At 39.5% G+C, this 13,116-nt stretch overlaps 1 protein-coding gene across 1 annotated transcript in view; it reads left to right on the forward strand.

The window, feature by feature from the left end:
* The first annotated feature begins 5,744 nt into the window (after positions 1 to 5,744).
* Positions 5,745 to 13,116, forward strand: part of LOC120575287 (deleted in malignant brain tumors 1 protein-like) — a 40,864-nt gene continuing 33,492 nt past the window's right edge. The window contains exons 1-5 of the mRNA XM_039826007.1: positions 5,745 to 5,803; positions 9,881 to 9,916; positions 10,010 to 10,327; positions 10,694 to 10,996; positions 11,351 to 11,653. Coding sequence (XP_039681941.1) covers positions 5,761 to 5,803; positions 9,881 to 9,916; positions 10,010 to 10,327; positions 10,694 to 10,996; positions 11,351 to 11,653 — 1,003 coding nt within the window. The 5' untranslated portion in view covers positions 5,745 to 5,760. The remainder of the gene's footprint in view (positions 5,804 to 9,880; positions 9,917 to 10,009; positions 10,328 to 10,693; positions 10,997 to 11,350; positions 11,654 to 13,116) is intronic.

Here is a 13,116-nt window from a genome sequence, read left to right on the forward strand (position 1 = left end):
TATATCGAATTGATTTGAGACATTTTAAGGTGTTTCCATTCATTTTCACACTGAATCGCACAACATTCAAGCAAACATTTGCTAGACAAAAGTAGTTGTTGTTAATATTAGAAGCCAAGGAAGCTACGATGGGCCTTTGGCCGAGGATCTGGAGGATCTGATCCAGCTCATCAAAAAAGGTGGAACTTGCCTTTTATTTTCCCTCCGGCACCGCTGCGAGACAACGCTCTTTTTTGACACAACTCTCTTTTTTGAGACATGTATCGCTGTTTGAGCCCCTTCCATTTACTCCGGAAGACGTCCCACGGCTTGTCGTAACCTTTGTTGGTCATTTCCTTCGCGAGTTCCTGATAAATTATGGCATTTCTTAGATTTTTGCCATCTAAAATATCAGTTATATTTTGCTCTTAAATTAAATTAAAAAAGAATTCTCTTGTCTCCTCGTTCGTCCACTTACATCTGTCTTTGTTGACATCTGTCATGTGAGCAAACAGAGTGGAAATACTGGGCGGAAATGAACTAAAACTTCGTTTTGTGGCTGGTTGCAATCATAAAATGACCTAAAACTTAAATCGCAATTCATTAATTTATTCAGCAAATAAGGTTTCCATCCGCGTATATCGATCAAGAGAAAATCCGATGAGACCAAACGCATTTCCTTCGAGTCGATATTCATGAAATTTTATCAAATTTTACTGTTTCCATAAGGCATTTTTCATTCAATATCACTTAATTCGGATAAAAACGTGTGGATGGAAACATAGCTACTGTCACAGTGGTTACCGTGGATGGAGCACTGTTTTTTTGATCCACTGCAAAGAATTAAAATTTTAGAGTGCTTTCACTTCTGTAATTCGGCTAATTTGGTCAAGACCAAGGGCAAAAAAATATACAGTAGCATTTTTCAGCTGTTTCAGTTCCTTTTCACACCGTACAGTTTGCTCTGGTCCAAATCAGCTGATGAGTTGGTGAAATGAAGCAAAGTGCAACACCACAAGTCACAGCCATTTTGGGCCACAACAATATAAAAAAAAAAGAGGCCGCAAAATCCTGGAGGGACTGATATTTCCTAAACTGCTCTTCAATTGGTCAGAATTAACATGCAGGAAAATTCCAACGGAACTCCCGGTCATAAACAAAGAGAGGAGGAAAAGCCAGCAGACAACATGTGTTTTTGCCTTCTACGTTCTATGGAGAGACAACTGCAAGGGTTGATTGTAGCCCTGGTCATCATAGCATAGCACAGCTGACTACGGCAGCTGGTTTAGTCCAAACATGCACAGTTCTTCCAGTAGTTGGGTCTGTTCCAGGTCGGATCACGTTCTCACCACAAACAAATTCAAAGATTAAACCGAACTAAATTAGGCAGGTGTGAAAGTCCCTTTAAAAGTGACTATTCAAATAGATGGAGTAGATAAATATTAAAATGATGCTGAAGAAACTGCAGCATGGTGTCATCCAGCCTCAGGGGAATCGACTGGTCATAATTAATAATAATTATTTATTATTTTGAATTGCATATACCTAGATAAATTACCAAAACTCTTGAATGCACTGTTGTAGATCTAGGTTCTAATATTTTAAAAACCAGCAACTGTATTCCTATAGTTCAAAATTCTTGTAGGCTGGCCTGTTTACATATTTGAATATTGTAATTTATACCAATGAAATAATATATTATTATACTAATTACTATATTAATAATTATGAGCTAGTTTTGTGGCTCTGTATCATAATTTATATTTTTCAGGGGACTTAATTAAAGCCAGTTAGTATAACTGAAGCAAAAGGAGAACTGGTTGGTCTCTGGACATACAGTATGTTAATATTTTATTATATGTGGTCAATAGGTTCAAACAGCAAATTATAGTCCTATGGACAGTAGCCCATGATTATTTTATTGTTGCTTCTTTGCACATGTGATTTATCGTATTTAGGTCATGAATTGTTAATGTTTGTAGAATTCTATAATCTGATGTTTTGTATTTCATTTGCATTGGATTATATAAATGATTTATTGTTCCATCTACCAGTAACCATGGGCGGGAAATAGCAATTGTGCTAAAACCTGATACAGTGCATCGCTCCTTGTTTTTATTAGAAGTTTAATTGTTGTGGTTTTGGACATTTCTATTGCCTGTTTTATTATTATGCATGTTTCCTGTTTTGTATATTGTATTCTGTGGACTGTGTATATTTTGTTGTGTATATTTCTGTTCGCTGCTGTGTATATTTCGGTTTCCTGTTTTATTTTGATAGTCTGTTTTCTGTCTTGTTGTGTCTAGATTTACTTCCTGCGTTTTCCCGCCTGTGTGATTGTCTAATGTGTTCCACCTGTTCCCCAGCCCTGGTGTCACCTGTCCCGTGTTTGCTCATTACCTAGTTTTTTTAGCCTCTGTGTTTCCTTTCTTTTGTCAGAACTCTTTGTCTCCGTTTGGGTTTCCTCCCTGTCTGTTCGTGCCTTGTCAGCGTGTTGCCTCGAGTTCAAACCTTCTGCCTGCCTGCCTTCTCCTTGCATTTGGGTCCTTTAATCCCTGGAAACATAACATTAATGTGCACTGTCCCTGTCTGAATAAAATGACATTAAATGGCCCCCATGTACAGAGTATCCAATAATAATAATTGTTTTATCATGCACATAATAGTAACCTCTTAAATATTCAATTATGTACTTTTCTTGTTTATGCTACCTTTTATTTTTTTATTGAACCATTCAAGTCCAGCATGGGTCTTTAAAACACATTTCAATTAAGACCTTTATTTACGCCTATATTAACTGTCTTGTATTATTTTAAATAAACTTTTCACTTTCTTGCTGACTTGAAAATTGTAACCACAAAAATAAATAAAAAATATATATAAATAAAAAAAAATAAAAAAAATCACAGCAATTGCAATAACTCCAGTCCTAAAACAACTCCACTGGCTTCCTATCTCCCACCGGATCACCTACAAAATCCTGGTCCTCACCTACAAAGCCCTCCACCATCTGGCACCCTCATACCTCACTGACCTCCTCTCCCTGTACCAACCCTCACGGTCCCTCAGATCCACCTCAGCCGGTCTCCTTTCCATCCAAAACTCCAACCTCCGCAGTTTTGGGGACAGAGCATTCTCCAGGGCAGCTCCCAGGCTCTGGAACTCCCTCCCCCAAGAGATCCGCACCTCTCACCATCTTCCAGTCCCACCTCAAGACCCATCTCTTCACCTCTACCTATCCGTAGCCCCACCCCCCCTCCCTTTTCATCTGTGCCTGAATCTTGTTTTGTTCAGTTTTTGTAATCTACCTCCCCTGTAAAGCAACTTTGAGTCTATGAAAAGCGCTATATAAATACATTATTATTATTATTATTATTAAGAAGAAGAATAATAATAATAATAATCCCCCTCCCTTTCGTGCTTCCGCGCACTAACCCCCCGACCCCCACCCCCAAATCCTTCTTGTCGGTTATTGGCTGGAACGCTGGAAGAATGTTAGTTATGTTTGGTGGTGCAGGTTGGCTAGTTTGTTTTTGTTGGTATTTGTGGAGCCTGGGCTGTCTACAGAGACCGCGTTTTTTTTACAGTGTGTTCAGGGGACAGGCAGCTAGTGGATAGTGAAAAAAAACCAAACAGGTGACATCGCTTAGAGCACCTTTAAGATAATTGTGTTTTAGTCATGTGGTTTGCTACAGTTTCATGTGAGAAATAATTTGTTGTTTTATGAGGTCCTTACTGAAAACATTTAATCCTTACGAGTATAATCTGTACAACTACAGACTTTGCTTATTGATTACAAACTCACTCCCCTGTACTGGAGGTGCAGGAGCATGAATTCCAGTGTACAAACATACTTATAAGGCTTCCCATATTAGACTGCATCTCCAGTCTTGCTAGTTCTCTTTTTATCTGCTGAGATGATAAGCATCTCTCTTTGTCCATTTATTTCTGGCACTGGCACCTAGAAAAGGTGTTAAGGTTCTTGCTGATTCAGCACATAGAGCTTTGGGCGGACGATATATGGGCTAAGCCAAAATTGGGTATTTTTGTGACGATAAAACTGGAATATGGCTGTCACAAATGACAATTGGAGAGGAGGCTTTTCAAGTGCTCAAGTTGTGGCTTTATTAACAAAAACACCCTCACTCAAATCAAACCAAAATATTAAACTGAGGTAAAATAGCAGCAGACAAACAAAACGGTCACCTCACAGCAAGCTGCCAACCCTTCTTTCTTCTCCTGATGCCCTTTTAACTCAGCCTCCCCCCTCCCCCCCCTAATTGGAACCAACCACCTGCACAGGTGATTATAGGGTGAGCTAACCTGAGCATGCAACAGTAACACTTAAGTTTCTCAAAACATTATTACAATTGGATAGATCAGTTACTGCCGACATTATTATTTATACATATATGTGCACCCACTACAAAAGACGACCCAAAATATTATAAACATGTCATTTACTGCAGAACTATCTTACCCATTGTTTTTCACCTTCGTATTGCCCAGCCCCTCCCTACAGAAAGGACCTAATGAGGCAAACCTGCATCCACTCTCCCTGATTAAGCTGGTGAGCTGCTGAGCTAACCCCCACACACACACACACACACACACACACACAGGCAGAACCACAGCAAAACACTATGAACCCATAAAATATATATTGATAAATATATCAAATAATAAAATACTCTAAAACAATAACTTACAACATTACAGTGATATCAAGAATTAAGCAGACACAAAACAGTATCAATCTTGGGAACAGGGCCTAGTGAAAAGGGAGAAAGGCAGCCTTTTCACAATGGCACAGAGAATTATGTTGGATATAATTTGTCGAAAAGGCAAAGATCTCTATGTGCTCAAATGAGATCTGGGCTTTTACCTTTGACCGTTGAAACAGGACGATACGTTAATGTAGAAGAGGAAAAACGGATCTGTTCCATGTGTTGTTTGAATGATATAGAAAATGAGTTCCATTTTGTTTTCTGTTATCCTTTTTATTGTGAACAGCGTGATTTTTTTGTTTAGTAAGATAAAAGCAGAGATTGATTTGGTAAATATGGATGATGCTCAAAGACTGAGATGGCTGTTCACATGTGAAACATAAATTAGCCAGTTAGACTGTGTGTCTGTGTGTGTGTGTGCGTGTGTGTGTGTGTGTGTGTGTGTGGGGGTGTATATACTTGTACTCATGTATCTCTCCGAATGATTTGTATATGCGACCGGAAGACGTTTGCTAAATAAGTTTGTGGTGTCTTGTAATCTCATGTGGGATGGGCCAAATGTTTGGCATGACACAGAAATAAAATTAAACCAACTAACTAACTAAGTAACTAATTAGAACGATTTAACATGTTTATAGTTATCTTTATAGTTATCGTTCTTGGTGTGGAAGGCCCTTTAATCCATGCAGATGATATGCAGATGAGCAATCTTCATGACATTGAAGACTCTGGCTTTAGCCTTAACATATCTCACTAATTTATCAATCTCGCTTCAAGGTACACTCCTCTCTTGAATTTTCTTTTTAATCAACAATTTTAAGAGGCAGAAGTAGTGGTTGATGGATTGCTTTGGTGCTGCAGCTTTTGTACTTTGCATGGTTTTGAGCTACAGTGGTTCTGTACTCTGTAAATTTAGCTGAAAAAAGCTAAAAAAATTTGTGCAAGAGGAAGTGTTCTGGGATGTGCAGTCGTCTGTGAACCGCAGTATTAAGTTCAGTTTTCTGTCATCTGTTCTATCACTCATAAATGATACAGAGCAGCCTTAGTGTCAGCCATGGGGAGCAAACAACAGAGAAACCTTAACCATTTGGCCATGGGTAAGACAAATATTCGAAAAAAAATTATTTGGAAAGCAGCTTTTTTGTACAGTATAGACGCTGTATTGTATAGGCATGAAGTCTCTTAACACTAAGATTTTTCTGTATGAAGGTCCTACTCTTTAAATAGCAGTAAACGGCTATTTGCTATGAAAAGATATAGTGGTGTCCTGAGCAGAGAATTAATTCACATTCCTTCTGTGTGTGTTGTGTTCCGAGCTATGTTCATTGATGTATATGTATATATTCTTGATATTGACCATGCGTGCATGTTAGTGCATGTAAGTTCCTCCCTTTATAACAATTGAGCGGGCAGAAATATATTTCACTAGAAACTGAATTTGAATCGTTTACGTTTGAATTGGTTAACTTGAATAACTGCTTTGAAAAACTTAAACTGAATGTCATAATTTGAAATAGATTTTTTCAGTTTGGAAGAGAATTCCAATAAACTTGAAATTTAATGTAATATTATGAAATTGAATTTAGTTGCCCTAAACCTTACGTAAAAGCATTAAGGCCACATGGAAACCATTTATTTGAGTTCTGAGTCAGAACTCAAATCAATATAATATAAATTATATATAGTTTCCATGTGGCCCTAATCCTCTGTATCTGATCCTCATCAAATTCACCTCTGTTTACATCCACATTCAGTTTAATGAGAAACATAATCATTGGTTGACGAAGAGAAGAACTTTGGTCGGTGTATGTTTTGATAGTTTCTTTATTGGATTAAATCCAAAGTGTTAGAAATCCAACCTTCCGTTAGCGGCTGTAGCTACTCTACGCTGGGTCTAACCTGTGTAACTGCATCCATCCCAGACCCCCCAACGCCTTGCCAGATCAGCAACCTTCTTTTATCTCTGAACTTTTCAGCTTGTTCAATAAAATTAGCCTTGCCATTTATTTCTCTTCTCTCTATAGTCTGTTTTCTCTTGACTGTAACGTAACCTGCTGCAGGTCGGTTTTCAGTCATTTGTTTTTGTAAAATACTTAAATATTGTATATTATGTGTCTGACAAATGGCCATATTAGATTAGCTGGGTCAGGGTCATTTTGGTGCTCTGAAAGAGTTGAAATCTAGTAAAACAACATCTGGGGAACAGTATGTGATGACAACTGGGACTTAAACGATGCTAAGGTGGTGTGCAGAGAGTTGGGCTGTGGTACGGCACTGAGTGCCCCTCATTCAGCCTTCTTTGGTAAAGGAACCACACAAATCTGGCTTGATAATGTGGCCTGTTCAGGAAGTGAGAGTGTCAGTACAAAGGCTTGGGACATACAACTGTAAACATAGTGAGAATGTTGTCTGTTCAGGTGAGTAAACTTTTGGATAAAGTGTTTTAAATAAATGTACCATTTTCTATAGACAGCTCTGTCACTAAGTCTTTGTGGCTTGGGATTTGTGTAAGAGCTGTTCAGATGCAGCGATGAAAAAGAGCTGGTAACCACAGCATGCTTTTACAATTGGAAAGTAGAACAAGTGTGAAATGTTGCTAAAATGTCAGAAATTATACTGTAATGTAAGTGAAGAAGTTTATCGAAAGTGTTTTACTGGCAGTCAGTGTACGGGATGTAAGTAGGCTCCGAAATTAACACTTTGGCCAGACGCCAAATGTGGGTAAATTTTCCGTTTGGCGAGTAAATGTGAGAGGGCTATCCGCCACATGGCAAGTAAACGTTTGAACCAAAATATTTCTGTTTTTCCATCTTCATTTTGGTGAAGTTGCAGCTACTTTCTTCTGTTCCTCTACTGTCTGTGGTCATCATCGATATAGATTGAAGTGTCACGTAGCTCTCCACAAGCAGAAAAAAGAGGAGCTTAAAACTAAACTTGCTGGTTCAAAGTTAGGACTAGCAAATTAATTAGCAGTTAAGAAATGGATTGTATAGCCAGTGCTTAATTTGTAAAGTGGGAGATCCCGGAGCGCGGGGGGGTGGATCCAGCGACTCAAAACGGGGGTTGGACGTAACGGAACAAAAAACTAAAAATTACACTGCCTAGTAGCTTCTCGGACCAAAAAAACCTAAACAACAATGTGTGTACATCAGGGCAATGTTTATTTTTATTTCAGAACATGCACTGCATCGGTGCGAAATGTAAAAAAGTTTTCACAAGCAGCAGTTATCCATCGGACTATTAAATTAACCCACCGTGGTCTCCACATTCTTGATCGGCAGAAACGGTTTTTGCTTGTTTGGGATCCGACGGGCCAGCATATTTGAACAAATTATGCAAACTTTGTTGTCTTTTTGACATTTTTCGCCCTGAGGGAAATGAGGCTACAACAGCAATCTCAACCAGCACAAGTGCAGCCTCCCCTCCCTCTGTCCCTCTCCCTCCTCCGTCTTACCCTGAAAATTCACGTCAAAACGCATAGAAAATGCTAATATGAGATATAAAATGATAACAACATTGAACACTACACAAACAGTAGTTTATTTTTTTCATTTAGGCAATTAATTTTTCCTGGTGAGACAGGAGGGGCCGGATCCAATAAAAAAGGTTCCGGATCCAACGTCGGAGGTGCCGGAACATGTTCCGTCTCAAATTAAAGTGATGGTTCGGAGTAATTTACCCTAGGGTACTTTGCACCATGACATCGAGCCAAACACCCCCCCAGAAGCTTTTTTCACCTGGGTCTAACATTGGACGAGTTAGCGTAGAGTAGCGTTAGCCGCTGAATAGCTTAGCGCAGGGGCTAATGGACCCACGTTTGTATCTCTTAAATGACCCCACTAATAGTCCCGAAATGATACCAAAGGTCTACCTAGTATATATAGGTTATGCACTCAAAGCACGGATGGAGAAAGTTTGCAAGTACCCAGAAGTTTATGTAAATAACACTTGCCTGCTGGCTTCTGCTCTCTGCTGTTGTTGTTGCTGCTGTGAGACGAGTGCTTAGGGGACGTCTAAAATTACAACACCGAAAAGAGATGCAACAAAATTATTTTTTAATTTAACTTATTTTTTAAAGTAAGTGCTGTAATATAACTAAGCAAGGAGAAAGCAATAATTGAGGTAAGTTTGGAGACATTACCTTATTTAATCATTAAATTAATACATATTTTTGTTGTATCTCTTTTCGGTGTAGTAATTTGTAGATGTCCCTAAGCACTCGTCTAACTGCAGGTAGCAGCAGCAGCAACAGAGAGCAGAAGAGAGCAGGCAAGTGTTCATAAACTTCTGGTGTACTTACAAACTTTCCAATCCATCGTTTTATGAGCGCATAACCTATTCGTACTACTGTAGACGTTTGGTATCATTTCGGGCATTATTAGTGGGGTCATTTAAGAGATAGAAACGTGGGTCCATTAGCCCCTGCGCTAAGCTATTCAGCGGCTAACGCTACTCTACGCTAACTCGCCCAATGTTAGACCCAGGTGAAGAAAGCTTCTGGGGGGGTGTTTGGCTCGAGGTCATGGTGCAAAGGACCCTAGGGTAAATTACTCCGAACCATCACTTTAAGCCCTGTGTATAGCCTATTTACATTTTTGCCTATGCCTGGAAGTGGCGACATGCCACAGATGACCCTTCCACAGGAGAGCAGAAAACGATGACTGAACTCCGTTTTCTTAGTATGACGCATAGGCCTTCACTGTTACTTATTTTCATGTTTACACCACGTTGTGCTATTTTATTTAAAAATATATATATATTTTTTATTGAATATTGGAAGTTCATAAATAAGTGTTTTGACTGGCCTGGCTAAGTAGCACCATCCATGGTATTGAAAGGGAGGTTTCATTCTTGCATGTTTTATTTTGTTGCGCATGATTGCAGAGCCTATGTGTCCGCATGAGTAAGTTGAAGATAGGCTGGCCAAGGGCCACCGGTCACTAGCAAATGCTAATTAGCACACCTAGCAAACACCACTGCTAACTCCGTAGCAGCAGGAGGCGCAAATCAAGAGTCCGGTCTCCATGGCGGGAGGGACCGGTGTTGCATCACAGAAGTGTTATGCCCACTATTCAAAATGGGGCTCAGAAACCCAACCTTCCGCAAACTTTATTTATGTCTTAAAGCTTGTTGAATTTATGAGCCTAACCATTTTTCTCTCTTTCTCTCTATAGTCTATTTTCTCTTGAGTTCAACTTCACCTGCAGCAGGTCAGTCAAGTTTATGGTGTAATACATACAATCCTTTTAGTTTTCAGTTTTTGCAAAATTTTTAAATAGTGTATGTTGTTATGTGTCTGACAGATGGTCAGATCAGATTAGCTTGGTCTGGGTCTACTCTGTGCTCTGGAAGAGTTGAAATCTATTACAACAACACCTGGGGAACAGTCTGTGATGATAGCTGGGACTCAGATGATGCTAAGGTGGTTTGCAGAGAGTTGGGCTGTGATACGGCACTGAGTGCCCCTCATTCATCAGCCTACTTTGGTGAAGGAACCGGACAAATCTGGCTTGATGATGTGGCTTGTTCAGGAAATGAGAGGTCTCTAACTCAGTGTAAGCACAACAGATTTGGGACACACAACTGTGGACATGGAGAGGATGCTGGTGTTGTATGTTCAGGTGAGAAAGATTTTTGATAAAGTTTTTTGAATAAATGTATCCTTTTCTATAGACAGCTCTGTCACTCAGATGCAGTGATGGAAAAGAGCTGGTAACCACAGCATTCTTTTAGAATTAGAAAGCAGAACAAGTGTGAAATGTTGCTACCACACGAGAAACTGTTACTTAAACTGTAATGTAAGTGAAGCAGTGTATCAAGTGATTGATCAATATCATACTCACAGTCTTGTAAGGAATGTAAAGCATGTAAATTAGTCATACATTTTGCCAAATATGTTTAACAAAGACGGTTTCTGTCATGACTAAATGAAGACCACCACCCCCCACCCCCCCAGCAATGGTCTGTCTTCTGTGTTCTCTGCCTAGGTGTCAGATTGGCTGGGTCTACTCTGTGCTCTGGGCGAGTTGAAATATATTACAACAAAACCTGGGGAACAGTCTGTGATGATGGTTGGGACTTAAACGATGCTGAGGTGGTTTGCAGAGAGTTGGGCTGTGGTACGGCACTGAGTGCCACTCAATCAGCCTCTTTTGGTGAAGGAACCGGACAAATCTGGCTTGATGATGTGGCCTGTTCAGGAAGTGAGAGGTCTGTAACTCTGTGTCAGCACAGAGGATTTGGGACACACAACTGTGGACATGGAGAGGATGCAGGTGTGGTCTGTTCAGGTGACAAAGATTTTGGATAAAATGTTTTGAATAAATGTATCCTTTTCTATAGACAGCTCTGTCACTCAGATGCAGCGATGGAAAAGAGCTGGTAACCACACCATACTTTTAGAATTAGAAAGCAGAACAAGTGTGAAATGTTGCTAACACACCAGAAACTGTTACTTAAACTGTAATGTAAGTGAAGCAGTGTATCAAGTGATTGATCGATATCATACTCACAGTCTTGTAAGAATGTTAAGCATGCAAATTAGTCATAACTTTTGCCAAATGTGTTTAACAAAGACGGTTTTCTTTCATGACTAAATGAAGACCACCCCCAACAATGGTGTGTCTTCTGTGTTCTCTGCCTAGGTGTCCGATTGGCTGGGTCTACTCTGTGCTCTGGGCGAGTTGAAATATATTACAAGAATATCTGGGGAACAGTTTGTGATGATTATTGGGACTTAAACGATGCTGAGGTGGTTTGCAGAGAGTTGGGCTGTGGTACGGCACTGAATGCCCCTAAATCAGCCCACTTTGGTGAAGGAACCGGAGAAATCTGGCTTGATGATGTGGCCTGTTCAGGAAGTGAGAGGTCTGTAACTCAGTGTCAGCACAGAGGATTTGGGACACACAACTGTGGACATGGGGAGGATGCTGGTGTGGTCTGTTCAGGTGAGAAAGTTCTATTGAGTGTGTCCCTGCCATTCCAGTGAGAAGGTTCTGCTGCATGCTGGCTCATTCCCGGGCCGTGGCCCACTTAAATGGTAGGGCCATATTTAATGTTATTAATTACACCTACTTGCCCTTCAATGAAAATGTCAAAATTGTTGCTGTGAGATAAGGGCCTATTGCCATTCATAGAACATTGCTGTGGCTAAAAATACATCGTACACAAAAACAAAAACACAAACATTAGGAGAAAAGCACTCCAAATTAAAAATGCTTAAAATATCAAAGTCTATACATGAGTAAATTAAAACATCAAGAGACTTGTTCTCAAAATAAGAAAGAGACGCAAATGCTTAACCTTTAAACACTGTTTGTTGCTACCCCCTTAATTTACTGTTTTCGGTAAAATTTGACAGGACAGTTTTAACTGCTCTTATTTTAACATATATGCCAATAAAAATGACAAAAAGTATTTTTAATAGAACATTTATTGTAAGAGAACCTTATTAGAACATTAACATCTATAACGTGTGTGTGTGTGTGTGTGTGTGTGTGTGTGTTTCTGTGTATGTGTGCATGCATGTGTTTGTGAACATTGGTAGTTCACATGCACAAGTGTCAACATGAACTATGTGTGTGTGAGAGTGTGTGTGTGTGAGTGTACGTGTGTGTGTGTGTGTGTGTGTGTGTTTGTGTGTGTTTCTGTGTGTGCGAACATTGGTGGTTCACACGCACAAATGGCAAATTGCAGTCACGGTGCAGTGTCCCTTCCAAATTGAAGCTTTGCACCTGTGAATGGGTACACAAGCACAGGAAAGTTGTAGGAGTGTGTGTATGCAGAGGTCTTTTATTTCCTGGATGAAAATTATACTCTTTCCCATTTCCTATGGCGGTCATTTTTGACTGTAAACAAAAGAAGTGTGACTAAGTTGAATAAATCACTCAAAATAAAAAAAAAAAGTAGTCACAATGAATGTTATGTGTTCAAATGCCTTTTCTGAAGGATATCGTAGGGTCTTGTGGCAATCTGATGAAAAATGCCATATTTATGGTACAGGGAATGTGTAAATCAGTCATTATTGACGGGAACAGTGTTAGAAGGTTGAATACAAAACATGCATATGTGGCTCTTCTACCAAAATCCTGTTGTAAATAATTTTCATTTTGAATCATTTTACGTACATCATACAAGTTATTTGCCATTTGAGGTCCCACTCTTGACTTAAATGGGACAGAACTGCACACCATATGCAGGGAGACAAGCATATAATCAGGTTGTATTTAAAGTGTTCAGCTTGTGTTGCACCCTTTCACATGAGGGGCTTTCACAGCTTAAACTCTGGTTGTCTTTTTCAAATATCAGTGGAAGAGAAATTACATTTTAAAAACAAGCATGTGAACCTGAAAAAGTTGAGCAATTCAGGAAAGGCCTATAAAACAAACAATGCCTCTTTACAGTAATTCAG

This window comes from Perca fluviatilis, chromosome 15, assembly GCF_010015445.1.
Source record: "Perca fluviatilis chromosome 15, GENO_Pfluv_1.0, whole genome shotgun sequence".
Taxonomy (NCBI): Eukaryota; Metazoa; Chordata; class Actinopteri; order Perciformes; family Percidae; genus Perca; species Perca fluviatilis.